The 21970-nt window shown below is 33.0% G+C and overlaps 4 protein-coding genes across 5 annotated transcripts; 3 read left to right on the forward strand and 1 right to left on the reverse strand.

Annotated features, from left to right (window-relative positions):
• The first annotated feature begins 398 nt into the window (after window positions 1-398).
• Window positions 399-3330, forward strand: LOC106714063 (transcription factor AP-4). Of its 2 annotated transcripts, none has more exons than XM_014506996.2 (3): window positions 399-789; window positions 1359-1524; window positions 1929-3330. In XM_014506996.2, the coding sequence occupies exons 1-3, from the start codon at window positions 701-703 to the stop codon at window positions 2661-2663; spliced, it is 990 nt and encodes a 329-aa protein (XP_014362482.2). In that variant the 5' UTR covers window positions 399-700; the 3' UTR covers window positions 2664-3330. The 2 variants fall into 2 exon arrangements, with proteins under 2 accessions (XP_014362482.2, XP_014362483.2); XM_014506997.2 differs by lacking the exon at window positions 399-789 and adding an exon at window positions 961-1081.
• A 5727-nt stretch (window positions 3331-9057) lies between these two features.
• LOC106714064 (plasminogen activator inhibitor 1) lies at window positions 9058-15052 on the forward strand. Its single transcript, XM_045678691.1, has 8 exons — window positions 9058-9139; window positions 9385-9521; window positions 9897-9974; window positions 10309-10531; window positions 12270-12410; window positions 12721-12809; window positions 12881-13315; window positions 14653-15052. The coding sequence occupies exons 1-8, from the start codon at window positions 9063-9065 to the stop codon at window positions 14802-14804; spliced, it is 1332 nt and encodes a 443-aa protein (XP_045534647.1). The 5' UTR covers window positions 9058-9062; the 3' UTR covers window positions 14805-15052.
• A 1111-nt stretch (window positions 15053-16163) lies between these two features.
• Window positions 16164-17540, reverse strand: LOC106714092 (male-enhanced antigen 1). Its single transcript, XM_014507035.2, has 4 exons — window positions 17437-17540; window positions 17037-17292; window positions 16677-16811; window positions 16164-16348 (listed from the first exon to the last, which is right to left on the reverse strand). Exons 2-4 carry the CDS (start codon window positions 17235-17237, stop codon window positions 16220-16222), a joined length of 465 nt encoding a protein of 154 aa, XP_014362521.2. The 5' UTR covers window positions 17238-17292; window positions 17437-17540; the 3' UTR covers window positions 16164-16219.
• A 969-nt stretch (window positions 17541-18509) lies between these two features.
• Window positions 18510-21592, forward strand: LOC106714124 (protein-L-isoaspartate(D-aspartate) O-methyltransferase). Its single transcript, XM_014507073.2, has 7 exons — window positions 18510-18675; window positions 18863-18999; window positions 19164-19389; window positions 19587-19672; window positions 20043-20120; window positions 20426-20513; window positions 21382-21592. Exons 1-7 carry the CDS (start codon window positions 18621-18623, stop codon window positions 21546-21548), a joined length of 837 nt encoding a protein of 278 aa, XP_014362559.2. The 5' UTR covers window positions 18510-18620; the 3' UTR covers window positions 21549-21592.
• Window positions 21593-21970: the final 378 nt, after the last annotated feature.

The raw sequence follows: 21970 nt of genomic DNA on the forward strand, positions 1-21970 counted from the left end.
CCGACTCCCGATTGTAACAAATGCGTTCAAGAAACTGAAAGATTTAACTCGAAATGTTTTTGGATTTTTGAAGAAAAAAAACTATGTTCAAAACGCATTGAGATTGAAAAAGAATGCTTCGAAAATTCCATCTAATCAGTAAAATTTAAGACTTTAAAAGTTTTAATAACCTATGAGAGAATTTTCCTATTTGTTTGTCAATTATTTGAAAACTGATAATTTGACGTGTAAAGGGCTTATAATTCGTCTGCAATTTCTTTCAATCATTGAAAACCTCAATTTTTTTTTTTTTATGTGTTAAATATAAAAACAAAGTTTCCGAAAAAAACCACGCTCGTACTCTATATCATAGAGGTTTGAAATTTTATAAAAAAGGTTAATTGTCTATGATCGCATCGATATGTCGCGGTACTCGTGTTGCCCTTGACTTCGTCCAATTTAATAGTGTTTTTTAAGAATTCATTCAATGTATTAATAAATAATTGCATTAATATCATTGATATTTGTCTAAATTGTGTTTTAAAAGGTGTTGTGTGTTTAGTTTTCATTGGCGCTGTCTAAATTTTGCATAGCGTCACCTGACCGAACTCATTGTCATTTCCCGCCATTGTGATTATCGAAGGAACTAAATTGAGGTTTTTCGGGATTAATTGAGATATTTAGATGAAAATTCGCTAAACTGTGTTATCGCGGCTGAGTAATGTCATTACACGGTAATGACGTTTGTTTGCTAGAAATAGAAGACTACAACTTATACGAAGAAGAAGCATCGGATCACGCTTTTGCCAGGTAAGAACACCCGGCGTGGCTTTAGTTTTTGACCAAAGTAAGACTTGCGAATAGCATATTTTTATGTTAAAATATTGTTTATTTTTTTTTAAAAAAAGTACAAATACATGTAATGTTTCTGTCAAACACATGATTTCGCGGGTTGAGGCCGCTCCCGCCCCTTGCCGGTCTATAGTCAGCTGTTGGTCCGCCATGTTTGGTCAAATCAAATAGGCGTAGTAGGCGCTTCATTTACTAACGCGCTATTTCATACACATGTGTTTGTATACTATCGTTGATGATAATGTGACGGGTAAATAAACATTGATTTTTTTACATTAGAATATAAAGTGTATAAATTATTAGATATTAATTAGAAAATATGAAGCATATTAAGGTTAAAACTGTAGTAATATAACAATATAAAATTATATTAAAAAATTATGTTTTTTTTTTAAATTACTCCAATGTGAATATTTACAAAAGAATTGTCCTATAAAAATTGTATCGCTAAATCAATTCTCCAAAAACTCAAAAAAATTCAACATTTCTGAAGTACAATTTTTAATATCAAAGGTGTTGTTTTTCAGGAGTGAAAAGCATTCAACTTCAGGAAGTAAGACAATGGAGGCAGAGAAGAGAATCCGCAGGGAGATTGCCAACAGCAATGAAAGGAGGCGCATGCAGAGCATAAATGCTGGCTTCCAGGCTCTACGGACACTTCTACCCCGTCATGAGGGGGAAAAGCTCAGCAAGGTCAGTTCTTGTTGATTTTGTGAATATTTTATGAGGCATATGAAGCATTACTGTGTGTATGATATACTAGCACTGCCATGCGGAATAAAAAAAACTTTATTAGTAGCCTATGTGTTCTTCGAGACTATGCTCTACATTTATGAAAAATTTCATCAAGATCTGTTGTGCCATTCCAGAGATACTTTCAAACATCCATTCAAATAAATATTTGCAATTGTAATTTTAGTAAGATATGAAAACTTGCTTATGTTGATTTTTTTAAATAATTTTTACAGAAGATAATTTGAAACATATAAAAAATCTGATAATTTGAATCAATAAAAATTTTCCTCATGCTCCACTAGGTTTGGGTTGTAGGTATTGTGTTTTAATTAAGTTAACAGTTTAATATAATACTGTTACAGGCAGCGATACTACAGCAAACAGCAGAGTACATCTACTCCTTGGAACAAGAAAAAACAAGGCTATTGTCACAAAATTGTCAATTAAAGAGATTGCTGAACCAGCATGAGGGAGGCGAGATACCATTGAAGAAAAGAAAAAGTGAAATTATTTCTCATGTGTCATCTATTATTCCTGACTCAACTGATGACACAATCTCCAAATCAAGGTCACCTGAACCAGTTGCTTATATCTCTGTATCAACTGGTCCTCAAAAGAAAGATATTGAGAGTACTGAACTGAAAACTCAATTAGAGCAGGAGAGACGTCTACGAAGATTGCTGGAGGAGCGTTTGCACTCTTTGGAGACACAGATTTACCCAGAAACGGGGAGAGACTTAACACACCCTGTTCATTATGAACAAACTGATGTTTCTCTATGTAAGCTGGAAGGTGATGAGATCGAAGCACCGGTAGTTGAGGCTCCTGTTGCACCTTTATTGGAAGCAGCTATTAAGGCGGAACCGAGAGTGGAGGTAGAAGTGTTGCCTGATGCCACTCATGATGCATCCTCGCGCTTGTACCTAGCTAGCACAAGTCGCCAGAACTTAGAGACGATTGTAGAGGCTATTCGTCACTTGGAAGGAGATCATTTATTCCGGGAGGAGACGGGAGATGCTCCGTTAGCGCTGACTAAGAAAGTGGAGCGAGCGCCGCCGCCCCCGCGACCTGGCGTCATTGTCGTCAAGCACTCGTGATTGCGCTAGTCGAACTGATTTATTCGGTCAATAAGCACTCCCTGACCCTCCTCGAATATAGTTTTAAAAAAAATTTTTAGTTGTTAAATTGTATTTTCCAAAGTGACGAATCGATAAGTCTGCGTTTTTTATTTTTTTTTACACATTGATTGTATGGATACGTGATTGTAAAGGATGCATTGTGGTTGACAGTCGGCACTGTGCTTAGTTTAGTCTCAAATATAATGAAAATGATTTGATTGTAATTTGTAACCTGTTTGATTTAGTGCGGGGCTTGCTGCAGTTTCTATGACTTGTAATGACTGACTTACATAGGATTAGGATGAAGGAATAAGTAATTTGGATGCCGCGTGCCAATATTATTTCATGATATTGTTAAATGTGTAGTAGATAAAGAAATGTTAAGACTAGAATTGTGTATTTGGACAGTTTAGATCAATTATTAGCTATTGAAAATAACCAGCAAAACATTGATCATGGAAGCAATAAGCAAAGCTGAAATTGATGATTGTAACAGTAAATTTGTATTCTAGTTTATTGTAAAACAAGAATAGTTTAGGCATGCGGCGATTTAAGTTGTTTTCAACTTGCAATTACTCATTTGAATGGTATATAATATGTTAAATTATGTTTCATAGACATTGTGTATAGAGCTCACAAAGACTGCAACTACAAGCTCGTCATATTCTCAATAAATTATTATTTATGACAGTTTTTGAATCAGTTTTTGCGGGAACTATAATATTTTAAGTATCTCCATTTCATTCTATACAATTTTTGTATGTATTTTGAATGCTCTATAGGTTCTATTGCGTGTAAGGTTTGTACGTAAAAGTTACGTATGTATTACTATTTTATTGACTTAACTAAGTCAGTTTTAAAAAGTGGGTGAATAAAATTAAATGTTGATTTGATCTAAAAAAAATATGATGTCCAGTGTAGTGTTTGTGTTACAAGTCCCAGTGCTTTCTTTATATTATATAATGATAGTTATTTATCAAGTGGCTTTCACATTGCCCACAAATATTTGGGTTAGAAATTATAATTAAGAGCATTCCATATGTTCGAATCTCTTCGAGCATAGTTTTAGTGTAATACTTGTGAAGTGTAGTTTAATTGAAGCATGATTTGTAAGTTATATTTAATTCAAGTAGATATATTGCTTACGATAAGCATAGTAATGGTTTAGGACTTGGTTAAATATAAATCTTGAATTAAATATGTAAAAAAAGGGACAAGTATGTTCATTATTCTACCCATATGTAAATTTAATATTGTGAAAATAGCAAATAATTCTACCGAGCAGGTTTGAATGTGCTGCTCGGTGGAGTGTTGGTTCAATCGAGCTGGCTACGATTGATGGCCGATGTCTCTTTACTTAGCTTTGATACTATCGATTTATAGTCAAATCTACAGTTTTTATGGTGATTTGATCATCGATTTGTACGATTGAAGGATTCGTGAACATTTTAAAATACTTTGAATAGATGTAAGACCCCCGACGTGTTTAACTAAAACGGTCCTGTGTTTTAATTATTATTCGCTTCAAATTGCTGTCATTTTATTTTGTTAAAACTTAACCAGCAGTGCTTTTGTTGATATTTTTTTTCTTGTGTAAGTTTTGAGACATTGTTTAGTTAAGACTCGGCAACAGAGTGATGAATGACGTTAGTGAAGAAATAAACCAGTGCCGTGCTCCTTTATCGGGGATCATATGAATTTGTTAAGACTGATCATTAATTCATTATTAAGTTACGCTAGTTCGAGCCACCATATTGGTAGTTTAAGAATGTGTGTATGTGTGTTATGTTTATTTAGCTATTTATGTGGATGTATGATATAGTGACAGTTGTATGAGATGCTGCTTATCCGATAGTTTTACAGAGATTCCTTCATTTTGACATTTAGAAATAATTAAAACCATCATTTTCATTATTATACGTTCCGATAATTTGTATTGATAATGCGTAATCATATGGAATCTCTCTAGCTCTGTTGGATGCTGTTATGTTTACTTTGTAGTTCTTTGATGTGATTCGAGTTATTTATTTCTCATGTACTCCAGTCCCACTAGACTAGACAGTTCCGATGCAAATGTTGCATACTTGAATCGTCGAGGCTAGAGTTGTATGTTCAATGTTTAAAAAAAAATCTCACTCGATATGTCTTGTGTATTTTGCGCTTGTTATCCGCTTAATCCACAAAACAATGGGTGTTTGATTAATTAATTAAAACTTTATTGGGGTTATTTGTAAGATATTAATTTCTATAATTATAAAATCCAGTGAATTTGTCATATTATTATTAAGCCCTCCCTTCTAGTTCATTGTCACACTCTGTTTCTGAGTCCATAGTTTTAAGGAGTTGTCTGCCTACCGCCTTTTACATTATGTCAGTATAGGATAATTATTAACAATGTAATATAATGGACTTGGTTATACTATTAGTGTAGTCAAAGTATCTAGAACATAAGAGATTTTAAGTCAAAGAAAGCAAGTTAAATTGTTTAAAATGTGTTATTATTTATGTCTTAAAGTATTAAAATGGTTATTTCTTATTAATTAGTTTGTAAACCAGGATTATCTGTATGTTCATTAGAGCTTTTTTACTTTGACATATGACTAAAACCAATAAAACGTCTCTTCGAATGGGGGATGCATAATATTCCTTAAAATAAACATTTTTTATAGCTTGTAAATGGGATAAGACTATGTTTGATCCCTGATAAAAGTAAATGTTAGTAATAATATATTATTATTACCAGAGTATATGCAGAATTGTATGCATTATTCAATCGTTATTTATAAATTTGTGTGGGTATTTTGAAAAAATTTAAAAATCTTCATAATACCCACAGTTATATGTTGATTTTTTGCCACAAATTTTTTTAATTATTCATAAAGCAAGCAAAGAACAAGTTACAGAATTCGTATTCAATTAAAATTATGGGGTGAACAGAGCAAGTCGATTCAATATTTGTGTTGCGTCGATATAGAGAAAAACATTACTCAACATCAATATAATATTTGTACCGTGTTCTCAAACGCATACAATGCTACGTATACCTGATTAATTCGTACTATTTTATAATTCTAAAAGTGTTCTGTATTTGTAAATAGTCACATCTTTATTATTTTAATTTCTCAAAATGCCATTTTAATTGACTTTGCGTAGTTTCAATGGCGAGGAGTCACCTCGCTTGTTGTGTTTTATTGGTTTTCAGTGTCAATTGATGTGAATACGTACACGATTCCATTTTCTACACTCTATCGCGTGTTCTGATCACAACAAAGATCAAAGGTTCCCTTTGATATATTAGATCTTTTTACAATTAAATTGTTTTGCATTTTTTAATTAAGTTCTGTTCAATTAAGTGGTTAATTTAAGAAGCTTTTAGATTCAGTTTAGCGAGTCTTAAATTAGAGGTGGGGTGAACATGACTATTGTATGCACCGAAATGTTTTATTGTAATTATATGCGCAAGATTTTTTTATTTTATTTTGTAATGCATTCACCCGATCGCTAACAGACTCAAGTTCCTATACACGATAGTTAGTTATGATGTAATTTTTTACAGTTCGTAATTAAGATAATGATAAAGTGTAGAAAACAATGCAAGGATTGTTTCCTTTTTGATATAAAGTTGATGAATTATATTTCCTCTCATTTTAATTGTACCACATTTGACCTACATTTGCGAATATTTATAAAATGATTGATATTTTTGTGTTTCATTCAACTCTCCTTACTCCTTACCCTACAAATTAATTATTGTTTAATAAATTGATGTACTTCATTATGTAAAGTTGTTATAATTATGTTATTCTCTCTATAACTTCAATGTAGTTATAGAATGAGGTCGTTGTTGATAAAACATATAAATTGACCTTCATAAAATAAATACTCTTATAAAACGTATAATCTGCGCTCACAAGAATCTTTCTTATAGTTGTACTTAGCATACTGTGTACACACTAGTATACGAGAGTGAACGTATTTATGAATGGGCAGGATTTTTGCCATTGATGGATATTTCATTTACGCACTCGATTAGACAAGTGTGAAAACTATAGAAAATGTTACATCATTCATGTCTAAACCTAAAAATATATTAACTCTACTGAAATTAATTGTATAGGTATTGCATTTGAACCAAATTGTGTTTTGGTTTAATAATTGTACCAATGAAAGGATATATAGTCTTAAACTAGAATAAAAACGATGGAAACCCTCTAACGATGACCCAAAATATTCACAGGGGAATAATGATTTTTATGAGAGCCACGTTATAAAAACTTCAATAAAATAAAATGGTTATCCGGCGCCGTTAAATTTTTAACATGTTCCATATAACTTTATTTCAAAGTAACATATCCATCAATGTAATTATCGTCATTTGTAGTATGTATCCTGGCTATAAGTTTCTGGCGCGCTGCCAGGCAAGTTGCGTGCGACGTACAAGCTCTTAATCAATACTGTTGTGGGCATGCGTCCTTACCATCTGCGCTCACCCTAACCTCGTCGCTCAAATTAAGTCCTGGAGAGAACAAATTGCGTGGTACAATATTATTACTTAATTTTTAAATTTTGTTCTCAAAATTATGGTTACATAGGTCAAAATTATACTTCAAACAATACTAAATAGGGTTCTGGTCACGGAGGGTTTTACTCGGGTAGGAAAAACTTAAGTGAATCCATTGTACGAGTACGTGCCCCAATATTTTTAGCATGTTTAAACCTACACCAATCTGCATAGGTGTTGGATAAAAATTTCAATACTAATTAACATTTCTGTTATTGATGTTATGCCTAAAAACCAGCTTAACATCAAAATATACTGAAAAAGATAACTGCTTCTGTTCTACGATCAATCGAGATCGTTCAACGCTAGCTTAGGATCGAAGAACATATAATTTTACATACTGCAGAACTTTGAATGTCAGACCTGAATTTCCTTACAACTGTTATTTTTATATGCGTGATAGCGTCTAGCTTCCCCCTTGATCATCACCTACTCCCCCCTCCTTTATCATCGGCTGGCCACGCCCTTGTATCTTTTAAAAATTAAATTATTTGAAGCCTATTAGAATATTTCTACTTTAGAAAACTGACCCGGAAAAATTCTAGGAAAAACATTCAAAAGATTATCGTAAGAGTGTGTGCGATCTATCATCTATGTTTTATTACAAAACCCATTTGTCGTCATTCAAACGTTTGTGTAGCGGACATTCCCTTGAAGACATTTGTTATACGTAGATGTTTATCGATAAATTGTTTGAATCATTAAAATTTCTGAAAGCTCCCGTGTATATTTACTCTTGATACAGTGACGCGAGAGAATCGCATGCGACTGCTGTATCGTCACCTTTTGTCCCCATCACAACTCATTTCAAGGATTATTCAGTTGCACAACAGACTATCGTGTGGGCAGTCGTGTTTAAATCACCGTTAATTTGCACGTTACTTACGTTTTGTTATGATGTATTTTTAATCAATTTCTCATAAATTTGGATCAAATTCATGTTATTTGAAGTACTTAAAAATTTTTGTAAGTATTTTCTTATTGTATGCGTTTATAAATATTATTTTCACTTCACAATTTAAATAATGGTTTCGATCATGCGATGTGCAGAATCAATTAGGGTGTTAAAATATAGTAAACACAAGTTTATTAACAAATAATTACAAAACCTAATTCTATACATTTTTACGTAATACATACATTTTATATTATTTAATGGATTTAGTATCTAAAAAAATACGCACTACTGTTGCCGGAGAAAGTTTAAAATCATGTAAAGATGAATGGATTTTGTTCGACACAAACCATTGGAACATTAGGAAAGTAGGTAATTTTAAATTGATTGGTGATCTGATATCGTCAACTAAGAACTGTCACAATAAAGCCACTGGAATTATTTTAAAAAGCGGTTACGTTTTTCCGCTTCGGTTAAGGCGGCAAAAATTAATCTGACTTTTCTCCTTGGATTGAAAATCTGACTTTCTCTCATTTTCATCACTGCATGGTTGCTTCAACATATTTTTCGACATTACACCGTAGTAGTTATAAAATATTTGAAGAAACATAAATATTATAAACAGGATACAAAAATGATAAACACTATAGAGAAGATTTCGGTATGCATGAGGTCTGAGGTCAAAGTTGCTGATTTATCAATAGATATGAATAACAATAATTCTTGAAATGTATAATTTGCCTAAGTCATGACCGTGGCCTCTATTGAAGTGGAGCGACATTAAGTAAACTATCACGTAAAAAAAAGCTATGAACTAAACTATAAATACTTGTTGAGCCTACTATTTATGTATCAAATTCGTTAATTTTAAGGTAGAGAAATCTTTCTACTTTTACTTAATTTCTTTACAGAAATTATCAAAATGCAAATATTCCTCTTTTTGAGTTTCGTTGCTTTTACACAACTGAGTTATGCTCAAATGGATATTCAATTACCCAGGTAAATAAGGTTATCAATAACTTAATATTTTAAGCTAGATTTATAATTTCATGTCATAAGTACAAATATTTAATTAATTTTAAATGAATAATTTATTTAGTCCATCCCTAAATCAGAAAGGATAACGTTTGACTAAAAATCCCAAAACCGAAAGAAATTAAAGACATTGGTCTCTCAACTTTTATTTACATAGATTCAAATAAGTTCTCAATTTTAGTGAGCTTATTTTGTAACTTTTCTCTTAGTTTCAGTTCTTTTAGTTATAATGAAGAGAGTAATAGACTTGTCAACTCGATAAATGAATTCGGGTTCAAATTGTTATCAAAAATGATGAAAAAATATCCCGATAAGAACATAGTCATCTCACCGGCGAGCATATCTTGTAAGTTTTAAAACAGTTTTTCAAGATTTAAAGACCGTTAGTACTATAAATATAATTTCATAAACATAAATCTCAGTTTCTACCATGACATCGCCACGCTACTAATATTGTATTGTCCACTTGTTATTCGCGGTGAAATATTATTGGAAGTAAATATTAAAATAAGGTTCCCAAACGTCACGATATTGACGTGACTAAATTCACGTTGACGTGACTGGTGTTGGTAAAACCTAATAGGAACCTATAATAAAAATGAACTGCTTGTTTATTTTATTTCTTTTTTATTTATTATGAAGAGATTAATGTTTTATTCAATTTAATTACACTGCTTAAGGAGTTTATTTTTATTTCCTATAAGTAGTTAATATCGAACAGGTCTGCTGGCAATGACTCTGCTGGGCAGCGTAGGGAGGTCATATGACGAACTTGCCGGGGCACTTGGATTTTCCGAAGGTAAAAGACAACAAAGGATGATGCGCCTACAACACTTCCGCGCCATTTTCCTTTAATAACTTTTAATTGTGAGAAAACAATTGAATTGCACGTTAAAAACCTTTCTTTTCTTTTTTGTCCTCATTAAGTTAAAACTAATAGGTCAAAGCTTTTTAAGTTTGTATTTAAAACGATCACTAGCTCTATTTTTACAGTAAACTGTGCTACCTCGAAACTGTCGATTTCGGGTGATTTTAAATTTAGCATGTCAATTTACTGTTTTATTAATTTTTACATGAGTGACATGTAACACCTATTGCAGTACTTATTTAGAGGATGTTTTATTTTTTCGTAGATATTTTATTGAACCGACAAAATCACGAATTGTTCGGAGAACTTTTGCGACATGTGAACTCAGATGATACGTGGAGTAAGACCATATTTGCTGACGCAGTGTTTATGGACAGCCGGTCACAATTACGCGAGGCCTACCGCGCGTATCTGGCCCGGGTCTACGGGGGCGAAGTCCTAACTGTCAATTTTACTGACAGTATGAATGTCAAGGAAACTATAAATGAGTTAGTATAATAGATCATGGATTGTTTTTATATTAATAACTGCGAATTTATTAATATAATAGTGTATTTTAAAGATGACGTTTAAAATTAGTTTGACTGCCACGCAATATTTTAGATAATTGCAAGTATAAATAATGAACAGTTGATAAGAAATTCGCTATGCAATTACAAATCAAATAAAAAAATCAATTTGAAAAAAGAAAACGAAATAGTTAACAAAATATAATTTGATTTTTTTAAACAATAATTCGTTTTATGTACAATTTTACACGTATTGTAGGTACAGGTAGTACAATGTGCAAAAACAAACATATTTGATGCAGATTTATATCGCCCTTGCTCCAGTTATTTTGTCATGCATAAATTATTTGTTGTAATTAAAAGTACAATTGATACATTAAAATAATATAAAAAGATTGTTAATCTTGTTAATAAATTGTGAATGTAAATGTTCATAACTCATGGCCTCATCTACAATGTCCGCAAGAGCGAGCTAATGGTATTCCAAGCCAGGGGTCGCAAGATAGAACATGTTCCTCCTATCAAATTAAATGATATTGCCTTACTAAAGGTGTCGTCCTTCAAATATCTCGGACATGTCGTAACTGAGGACATGAAGGACGACAACGACATTGAAAGAGAGCGAAGGGCGATGGCTGTCCGCTGTAACATGCTGGCTCGCAGATTCTCGCGATGTAGTACAGATGTTAAAATCATGCTCTTTAAGACGTATTGCCAAACTTTGTACACGTGTAATCTGTGGGTTAGCTACACGCAGCGGGCTCTCAGCGCCCTTCGTGTACAATACAACAATAGCCTTAGGATGCTGCTGGGGCTTCCCCGCCACTGTAGCGCATCCGAGATGTTTGCGCATGCGCACACTGACGGCTTTAACGCCGTGCTGCGCAAACGGATAGCGTCGCTTTTACGCAGAGTGCGGGACAGCCCCAACAAAATACTAAGAGGCCTTGGAGACAGGTTTGACTGCCCGATTGTGCGACACTGGGTGCGTGCACACGTCCACAAGACCGGCGACAAACTGTCTTAATTATTAGCATCTTAGTATTTATGCGGGTGTAATATTATTCCTAAAATTAATGTAATATTTTTATTATTTCTTTTTCCAATATGTGTTACCCAATTGATAAATCTTTTTATATTAAACTAGCTGTCGCCCGCGACTCCGTCCGCGCGCAGTTAAAAAAAAATGAAAAATAGATGTTGGCCGATTCTCAGACCTACTGAATATGCTCACAAAATTTCATGAGAATCGGTCAATCCGTTTCGGAGGAGTACGGGAACGAAAACTGTGACACGAGAATTTTATATATTAGACTAGCTTTTACCCGCGACTCCGTCCGCGGGGAATAAAAAAAACGGGGTAAAAATTATCCTATGTCCGTTTCCTGGTTCTAAGCTACCTGCCCATCAAATTTCAGTCAAATCGATTCAGCCGTTCTTGAGTTATAAATAGTGTAACTAACACGACTTTCTTTTATATATATAGATTATTCTACTGTTTTTTTTTTTTTTTCAAATTGGTTGATCTAAGTAATCATAACCAACGAGTACCTTTAACTAAAAAAAAATCTTGAATGTAAAAAGAAAAAACAATGTAACATTTGTTCATTTTTTATGTATGAATAAAATCGTGTATTTTCTTGGTTAACCGCAACCGCAAATATTAATTATCCAACTTTAAAAGTTGTTAAGAAAATAAAGCGTTGTTTTTTTTTAGTTGGGTGAGCACGCAAACCAAGGGCCAAATTGATAATTTCTTAAAGGAATCATTGCCTGTGAGTACTAAAGTGGTGCTATTAAGTGCTCTATACTTCAGTGGACAGTGGGCGAGACCATTCTTACCTGAACACACCAGGAAGTATGTATTTTATTTACAACCAGTTTACCCGACACCTAGTACATCAGTTAACCTGTAAATTGCATTTATAATTATTGTGATAGCTTAATATAATATCAAATACGACTACTATTTTAAACTATATACAGCAGTGTTTCCCCTTCGTTCGTTAGTATAATTAGTATATATCTTAGTAAACTTATACCAAATCCGATCAATTAAGTCCCGATCGAGGGGTCCGAGTTAATCCTAAATTAGGTGTAATTAGGCATTAATTAACCACACATAAAACAAAAACCTATTATTTTATATACCTTGTTTTATATTACAGGATGTCATTCATGCGAGGAAAAGACAAAATCACTGCTGATCTCATGTTAAATTTGGGTCAATTCAATTATATTCATTCTGCAAAAGATGGTTGGTATTTTACACCTTTTCGTTTCGAATTTATAATTTTTAAAGAAATAATAAACGATTCTTTTTCTCAGGTCTTCATATGATCGCGTTTCCATACAATGATAGTACTACGACAATGTACGCGTTAAAACCTCGTATGCCTAACGAATTGTCACTGCCAGATCTAATGGAGCGTTTGGATTACTCCAAGATCGATAGTTTAATTAACCAGATGACTCGGTTGGACACTGTTGTGAGGTTCCCTAAAATGGAAATCAAAAGCGACATAAATTTAGAATCACATCTAAAAGAACTAGGAGTAAAATCCATGTTTGATCCACGCGAAGCTAATTTCGCTTTAATGATAGACACAAATATGATTGCAAACAGAACTGTCGATGAAATATTAACTAGAATTAACGAAGGCAATGTAGAAGGAAGAAGAGTTAAGAATATAGTCAACAATCTTATGAATCCAGGTGTTTATGTTGATTCAGTCATGCACGAAGTGAAAATTAAAATTAACGGTGCGTATTAAATATAAATACAGTCGGACCTGAGTAAGCGAGAGTGAAAGTGACCGCGATATTTTTCTCGCTTAAAAAGGTTTTTCTCTAACTTGAGTGTCTCGTATATAGAGGTCGTCTGTTGAGACCGGAAAATGTCTCTCGCTTATAGAGGTTTCTCGCTTATCCAGATTCGACTATATTTTATGTAAATATATATAGTAATAACAGCAATGATATATAACAAATACATTTTGGTAAAAAATTAACAGATTAACTATATATGTTAACTTATAGTTAACAAGTAGTTAACTTATTAATATTAAATCATTAAACGTAATAAGAATGTTAATAGAGCGGTTAATTAACGCAATAATTGCGACATTACGTCACGTGTCTATAAAAAGACAAGAGAGTAAACCGTAACTTATTTTAATTGTGATATAAATTATTATTTGTTACTAACAGATATAATTCGTAGAGAATATTTCTTATATTCCTTACTAGTTTTTAAGGTATTTTGGTACCCGAATTCTTTAAACACCAAACTCCCGTATCCTTGATCATCGTCCTTATGTTAATTGTAACGCCCACAAAACCATTATATGAAAGTTTACATTCATGGTCTTAAAACTACAATCTGTATCATCAGAGGTCTTACAATGCAATAGAAGATCGTAACAATTGTGTGTATATTTTGAAATAATAGCCAAAAAAATATTAGTAAAGATCTGCTTTATTCTATTTCTAAACTAGATACTTACAAAAATAAATATTGTAATGTTTTCCTTAGTCTTTAGCATTATACTAGAAAACATATATTTCAGGTACTTAATATTACGCTTGCGCACTGCAAATGAGATATTTGTATGCGTTACGATCGTCTACATTGGCACATTGATTGTCCAGTATCCTTGTATCTGAATAGTACCTTTATTTTATACAAAACAACATATATTTTATGGTGACAAGTAACTTTGTAATAGTTTAAATAATAATAAATTACTGAATTAATTGTACTACTGAAAAAAAAAATTGGTATCCCGCATAATTCCTTTTTTTACTACGGCATAATGTACAACCAAAATTATCAAATTTATGCGATGAGTAATGTCAAGGTTTTACAACCCCCATAACATTTTTAAAGATAACTATACCATTAAAACTTTACGACGGTTCACAATTTCGAAAGAGGCGCAGAACACAGTATTATTAGCTATCTGCGGGTAATTTACTTCCATCTTCTACGGCCTACCGGGCACACGCAAGGCATGCTCTTGTAAGTCTTGCAGGTAAATCACGAGCCGCCATAAATTTCGTTGAATGTTTATATTATCTGTGGTAATAACTAATTGCAGAATACGGCACGGAAGCGGTTGCAGCAACGAGCGCTATTTTGGCGCGATCGTCGGAACAGTTTTACGCGGATTCACCATTCTTCATGTTCATCAGAAACGAAAAGACAAAACTCATCACATTCAGTGCACTTGTATTTGATCCCACCGTTTAATTTATTTTGTTAATTAGTAATAAAAATATTTTTTGTTATTGATGGCATTTTATTTTTATAATCTTTTAAGTATTACAAGCAACTTATATTTATTAGGTCCCACTGGCGTCTAAAGTCTAAATTAGACGTAAAGACCAACCTGACCAGACCAGCGTCTGCCCAGCAAAATCGAATATCTTATTAGGGAAGTAGATCATACAATATTTTTTAATAAACCGTGGGTTTCCACTGACGAATTAAGTCATAGTAATAACAATATGTATTAAGTTTTTCACCGGTGGAAACTCGGGGTTATAATGAAACAAAAATGGTAAGTTCCGTTTCTGTACAAGTTACAAGTGGATCAATGACATGGTGATGTAAATGACATTGTACTCAGTATTTTATTTGATATTAAAAGTTCTAATACACATGTTAATTGAAAAATTCAACAAACGGTTTTGAAACATAACAACACATGACATTTTGTGAGGAGTTAGCCAATGAGTGTCTGGGATGCAAATATTACTCAGTAGCTTTTACCCGCGACTCCGTCCGCGCAGAATGAAAAATAGAAAACGGGGTAAAAATTATCCTATGTCCGTTTCCTGGTTCTAAGCTACCTGCCCACCAATTTTCAGTCAAATCGATTCAGCCGTTCTTGAGTTATAAATAGTGTAACTAACACGACTTTCTTTTATATATATAACGATAGATGTTACTCATATATAGATATTACTCATGTAGCTGTAAAAGGCAAAGATTGACAACGCAAATTGTCTTTAAAAAACAAAATGTAAGTGTACAGGGGTTTAATGTAAAAATTAAATTTTAATCACATCTTAACAATGTACAATTGCTATTGGGAAATTTGAGTAATTGAAAATTATTATTTAATAATAAAATAACAAAACTTTTTTAACACATTTAGTTGAAACCATTTAAACAGTGCTTACATAACTTACACTTTAAGAACTATATGATTTTATTATTTATAAAAATGTTAATATATTTTAATTTAAAATACCACTACTTTACTATATATAACCCTTTTGCTAAAACTTTTATTTTTACTAATTGTCACCCACAACTCCGTCCGAGCGGAATTAAAAGAAAACTTCATTAGTAGCCTATGTGTTCTTCCAGGCTACATTCTCTAACTATGCCTAACTTCAGCAAGATCCATGCAGCCATTCCGGAGATACCTTCTAACATCCATCCATCCAAACATTCACATTTATAATATTGGTAGAAGTAAGATGTTAGTGTCTCTGTTGAAAGGCAATGAAAATGCTGGCAATATGTTATTATACAAGTATTTTGACAGTAAAAACTCTCAGTTGGAATTAAGTATTTAAATCCATAGAATCAATCAATTGGAAAAAAATCATATTTTGCTAATTAATTGGCAAACGCCTAAATAGTTATGTAACAATTTAACTATTATTTCTTAATCTCTCTAATCTATCATTAAGAGTTTGTTTCCATTGTTCTTCTGATATACTCTGTGCCCACTCTGGTATTGATGCTTCCGGTAATGCAAAGTTAGCCATTGCTGACATTACCTGTGAAATTAATCCAAAGATAAATTAAAGTTGTATGTGAACTTATGTAATACAAACATTTTTTTTTTTCAATATATTAATATATATATGACCTAGAAAGTTAACCAAGCTTCCTTTCTGGGTGGATGTGATATTTAGTCCAACTTATTAATCTTTTGAATAATTATTAATGTTGAGAAAGACATAAGCACAAATTAATCAGTTGGTTGAAAATAACAAAGTATAACCTCATAATCAGGGAATCTGTTAAAGGAATGGAAGCAACAGTAGATGCCTGAACATTACCATATAGTTTAGATTGTTAAAAATTGAATAGAAAAAAAATAACCTCTTGTGCTCTTTCATTGTCCATTTGTATAGAATCTGTAGATCTAGGGGTGCTCCAAACTTCCCTAACTAGCACATTTTCTATGGGCTCTATTGCAGGCACATCTTGTGAAGGTACTTCCTGATCCTCTGCATACTAAAACAAAGTAAAACAGTTTCAGGTGTAGTCTAATATTCATATATTTTCTCACATATTATTAAAATAGTAAAGAAATCATTTTTAAAATTTCATTGGTATAAAGAGTTTTAAGAGGTCTCTGACTCTTTTATACTTATTGCACTTTTGTCCTTAGTCACTTTTACCTTAATCTTTATATTATTCTTTAAAGTTATATATTATTAATATAAATTATAAACTAACTGTGCTGTCTGAATCTTCTTCGTCTCTATCTCCAAAATCCGTAATGGCACCATCAGGACCTTGTGGTAGTGGCTCGTAACCGAAGTATTCAGTTTGTTCATCATCACTCTCTTCATTGTTACCATTTATAAGCTCATGTCTTGGAGGTGGAGTCAAATTATTTGGAGAATTTTCGGGTGGATCTGGTCCGTCGCACACCATGTTTATATTAATGACAGCAAATCGATGTTAAATTAGTGTTGCATTTAAGTTTATTCTACAAAACCAAATGGATCAAGCAATAAATATTAACTCACAAAGTTCACTTTGTGTGATAAATTTTCTATTTTATCAGGCTCCTAGAGTAGTAGTGAAGTTAACAGAAGTTGCTCCGCAAAACAATTACAGAATCTAATCCGACCAACAACATAAATTCCTTTATTTTGCAATAAATCAAAATAATATTTTTGCATACAGTTTATAATGATGATTAGTTTGACAATTTATTTCATTTCTTTTATATACTCTTTGACTTATTTGACAATTCACTGGAGATGTTGAGCAAAATCGGCTATGAATATTTTTGATTTTCGATGGTTCTTACAGAACTTGATTTATTATGAATTAATATTTTATTATATTATACAAGTTCGATTACAACTCATAGAGTTGTACATAAATTGAGCTTTTTGATTAAGTCCGGGTTGCACTTAGTTAAAATAAGGTTTTTAGACTAAATTTATAAAATTTCATTGGTTTAGAATACATTTTGAAATTATGAACAGACATTATTGCAAATGATTGTTGATTATACATTTGCAAAAATATCATCGATGAGGCTGTCAATAAACTTTCAATGTATATTAATGAACTTGGCAGTTGGCGGTTGCAATTTGCCATTTGAAAAGAAAACGTTAACAGTGGTATACCAGCAACCAGCAACAACATCTGTTGCACGAATTGGCCAGTTCGTCCGGTGAAATACCACGACCACACAGAAGACAGGCGTGAAGTACAAGCAATTTTGGGTTTCGTCTGTTGAGTGTGGTGCGGAGGACTAATTTCGGTCCTCTCCCTTCCCAGCCTTTCCTTCCTTATGAAGGAATGGATGGGAATTTGTCGGAGGAATGGTACACACAGTAAGGGGAAATATTCTCTTTCTGAACAGTCCCCTCCTCTGTTGAATAAAGGTAGGCAACGCATCTGAAATTGCGGATGTCTAGGGGCAGTGGTCGCTTCGCTATTTCAGCGAATCGGGTGGTCGCTTGCTCGTTTGCCACCTTATAAGATAAAAAAAACCTTTTCTACAATTACGTATTCCTCCTGGAGCCTCCTCCTTCTGGTCCTTCTGGGTTACTTGTATCTTACTTATCGCATCGCTAGAGCTTTTCACCAAAGAATAAAATGGGTAACATATTATTACTTCATACTCAACGTTTGAGGTTGACAGATTGATAGCATAGTCTGCGAACTGCGTCTGCTTGTCACGCTTGTCAGCAGTTTTGCTGTCAAATTTTTATTCCTGGAAAGTAAATAAAAACCGTAAAAATTGGGCCCCTATGGAATAAATCTTCTTTATTTTTAGTCACAGCTATAATTACAGTAATGGCGTGGAGAAGTCATGGTGTAAATAATGCTGATATGATAAGGAACCTTCGAGGTATATCTAATTTTATCATAATATCGTATGTATTATGTTATTGCGCATACATTTGTTTAGATTGAAAAATATTTTTTTTATTGCAAAGTATTCTGTAAATTTGTATAATTATTTAAATCTAATAAAATAAATAATTATAAATTTTATGATGCCTAAAAAATTAGTTCTCTTCTGTTTTACTTTTCAGCTAATGGAATTATAAAAACTGTCGCTGTAGCTAATGCAATGAGCGCGGTTGATCGGAAATTTTACTGTCCATATACACCTTATCAAGACTCTCCACAATCTATAGGATATGCTGCTACCATTAGCGCTCCACATATGGTAAAAATATTTATTGTTGTTTTTATAAGATTTAAAATAATGATTTTTGGGAAATCTTGCAAAAATAGTCAAAAAATAAAAAATCATGCAGTTTCCACATGTTACATATTTAATAAAGTATGTTTTATGTAATAAGTAAATCATTTGTTTTATGTTAAATATAGCATGCTCATGCCCTTGAAAGGCTACATAACCAGTTGGTTCCTGGTGAGAAGGCTCTGGATGTGGGATCGGGTTCTGGTTATCTAACAGCTTGTATGGCAATCATGCTTGGTGATAATGGAACTGTTGTAGGAATTGAGCATATCCCAGAACTTGTATCTCTTGCTACCAAAAACATACAAAATGGCAACCCCGATTTACTTACATCTGGAAGAATTAAACTTATTTGTGAGTATAATTTAAATTTAGTGATTTCACAGCAAAAATTCTTTCCTTGGCAATTTAGTAAAATCAATTATTTTAAATTAGAATTAACAGTGTTCACTTTACAAAATACCAACCACTACAATGTAGATTTAGTATTAAGAAATTTGATGCTTAACTACTTTTGAGCTATATTTTCTAAAACATGTTACTTTTTTCAGCTGGTGATGGACGAAAAGGATATCCAGCTGAGGCACCATACAATGCTATTCATGTTGGGGCAGCAGCACCAAGTCTGCCACAGGCTGTAAGTAGATAATATGATTCTAGAAATATACATTTCAATTTATTACACTCTGCAAGGTATATAATACCAATATTTTGTATGTTACTTGAATTAGCAAGTTAATAATGTAACTGTGCTTTATATTTGATTCTGTTTTAACTGCTTCAATAAAATTTAAAATGTGAACAAACTGAAACATGCAACTATAAAAAAGTTGAACAGAGTATTATTGAAATTTACCTATGTTGTTAAAATATGTATGTTATGTTTCACCCCAAGTTTATTGTTTCACTTCCCTACCATATACTTTGGTGTCAAAGATATGATTAATAATGCTTCAATTTTTAACATCTTGTCTGTACTGTTTTGTAAGCATAGTATTTTCATCCAGTTAATAGACCAACTGAAGCCTGGAGGACGTCTCATTGTGCCAGTCGGTCCTGAAGGAGGAGAACAACATCTTACACAGGTATGAAACAGAATATATTAATAACTAGCTTTTACCCGCGACTCCGTTCGCGCGGAATAAAAAATATAAAACGGGGAAAAAATTATCCTATGTCCGTTTCCTGGTTCTAAGCTACCTGCCCACCAATTTTCAGTCAAATCGATTCAGCCGTTCTTGAGTTATAAATAGTGTAACTAACACGACTTTCTTTTATATATATAGATAGATGTGAGATATCCAGAGCACTTTACTACTAAACCAATCTCAACTCATCTTTGTTTTATTACTTAATCTATCAACATGTCTTTTTATGTGATTTCTTACAGGTTGATAAGGCAGCAGATGGTACAACAACGGTCAAGAAACTGATGAGTGTGATCTACGTCCCGCTGACAGACAAAAACCATCAATACCGTGAGTGACCATCACTGTACACAGTATTGTACATACTGCTCATAATTATTCTAGCAACGGTCCTCATTTACTGCCTCTTCAAACGCTTCCAACGTTCATTCAATATGTAAAGTATATTTGGATAGAGAACGGTGGTTGGCAAATCATGACTTGTAGGTACAAGTATATATTCAAAGTGAAAAGAAAGGTTATGATGCAAGTTTAAAGAGTTATTTATTTAAAGAAAAGAATGTAACATGTAATTTTAAAGGTAACATTTATCAAAATAAATGTTGAAATACTCCTCTACTTCTCACAATGAGATTGTGGCACAAAATCTATTTGTAGGCTTCGTGTTGTAGCAATAAATGTTTTGTTACTAGTAGTTTATTTAAGAGGGCTCTGTGAAACATGGTTCTTGATTAAACTGTTATTTTCTGAAATATTTATGTTTTGAGTTTGAACTTATGGTATAGAATTTGCCGGCCACTGATACATAAATATTAGAGTATTTATAAATTTTATATCCACGCTCTTTTATTGTACAGTTTTTAAATTTTAATTACAAATAGCCGCGTACCCACCTAGCGCACAGGCTCGCGAGCCAATGCCTCGGCTGGTGTGGACGTGCCTCGGGCGCGCGTTTGCCCGACCGAGCACGGCTCGGCCCCGAGCCATCTGTTGTCGGTAAACTTGACGCGCTCAAAGGTGCCTCAGTGAGCGCTGTGCGTTAGGTGGGGACGGTTATGTTTTGACTCGCGCGCGAAGCTACTTCAAGTTTTGTCTCTTGCCGTGTTTGTCTTCTGTAATGTTGATATCATGGGCAGTCAGGAGTCCAGTAGGTTATTTTTGATACGTGACTGTTTTCGTTTCTTTAAACAATAAGCAGCTAGGAAAATAGCTGCAGCTGAAAAACCACGACTGTCCATTACGACTACTCGCGGAGTTATGATGGCTCGCCTGCCTCGCGAGGCGGCCACGGCCACGCGGAACAAAACGACTGAGGCTGCCGCAGGAGCCATCGCTCGCGATCCGGATACCGAGGCTGCCGCGTGAGCCTGTGCGCTAGGTGGGTACGCGGCTTATAAATATTTATAATTTATACATTGATATACAAGACTTGTGTGCTTTGTAAAAATCATTTAATTAATTAATTTGAATAGAAAATATATTATGTATATTGTATTATGTATCATCATGGATATGAATCACTTTTATATATTTAGTTATTTTTTTATATAATAATCTAGAAACCAAATATGAAAAACTAATTTAGGTATTTATTAAGTTTCACCTCAAAAATAAACTTAACCACTGATTAATGAGATTGAACTTATTAAATAGCAAAATTAGTTTGTCATATTTGGTTTTTTCATTAATTTTTACAAATCTCATTGGGGGGCAATAATATGAGTTTTAATTATTAATAAACTACTGTTTTTGGTCTTTTGGTTAAGTTAAATTTTACTTCCAATTTG

Source organism: Papilio machaon, chromosome 7, assembly GCF_912999745.1.
Source record: "Papilio machaon chromosome 7, ilPapMach1.1, whole genome shotgun sequence".
NCBI classification, from domain to species: Eukaryota; Metazoa; Arthropoda; class Insecta; order Lepidoptera; family Papilionidae; genus Papilio; species Papilio machaon.

Bases quoted from the DNA above. Each gene is read 5' to 3' on its own strand.
- LOC106714092 (XM_014507035.2), bottom strand. From the start codon at position 17,237: ATGGTGTGCGACGGACCAGATCCACCCGAAAATTCTCCAAATAATTTG. The intron at 16,812-17,036 runs GTTAGTTTATAA...ACTTTGTTTTAG, and splicing joins AAGAAGATTCAGACAGCACA to TATGCAGAGGATCAGGAAGT. The intron at 16,349-16,676 runs GTTATTTTTTTT...TTAATTTCACAG, and splicing joins ACAATGAAAGAGCACAAGAG to GTAATGTCAGCAATGGCTAA.
- LOC106714124 (XM_014507073.2), top strand. From the start codon at position 18,621: ATGGCGTGGAGAAGTCATGGTGTAAATAATGCTGATATGATAAGGAAC. The intron at 19,000-19,163 runs GTAAAAATATTT...TGTTAAATATAG, and splicing joins CCATTAGCGCTCCACATATG to CATGCTCATGCCCTTGAAAG. The intron at 19,390-19,586 runs GTGAGTATAATT...TACTTTTTTCAG, and splicing joins TGGAAGAATTAAACTTATTT to CTGGTGATGGACGAAAAGGA.
- LOC106714063 (XM_014506996.2), top strand. From the start codon at position 701: ATGTCATTACACGGTAATGACGTTTGTTTGCTAGAAATAGAAGACTAC. The intron at 790-1,358 runs GTAAGAACACCC...GTTGTTTTTCAG, and splicing joins TCGGATCACGCTTTTGCCAG to GAGTGAAAAGCATTCAACTT. The intron at 1,525-1,928 runs GTCAGTTCTTGT...ATACTGTTACAG, and splicing joins AGGGGGAAAAGCTCAGCAAG to GCAGCGATACTACAGCAAAC.
- LOC106714064 (XM_045678691.1), top strand. From the start codon at position 9,063: ATGCAAATATTCCTCTTTTTGAGTTTCGTTGCTTTTACACAACTGAGT. The intron at 9,522-9,896 runs GTAAGTTTTAAA...AATATCGAACAG, and splicing joins CTCACCGGCGAGCATATCTT to GTCTGCTGGCAATGACTCTG. The intron at 10,532-12,269 runs GTTAGTATAATA...GTTTTTTTTTAG, and splicing joins GTCAAGGAAACTATAAATGA to TTGGGTGAGCACGCAAACCA.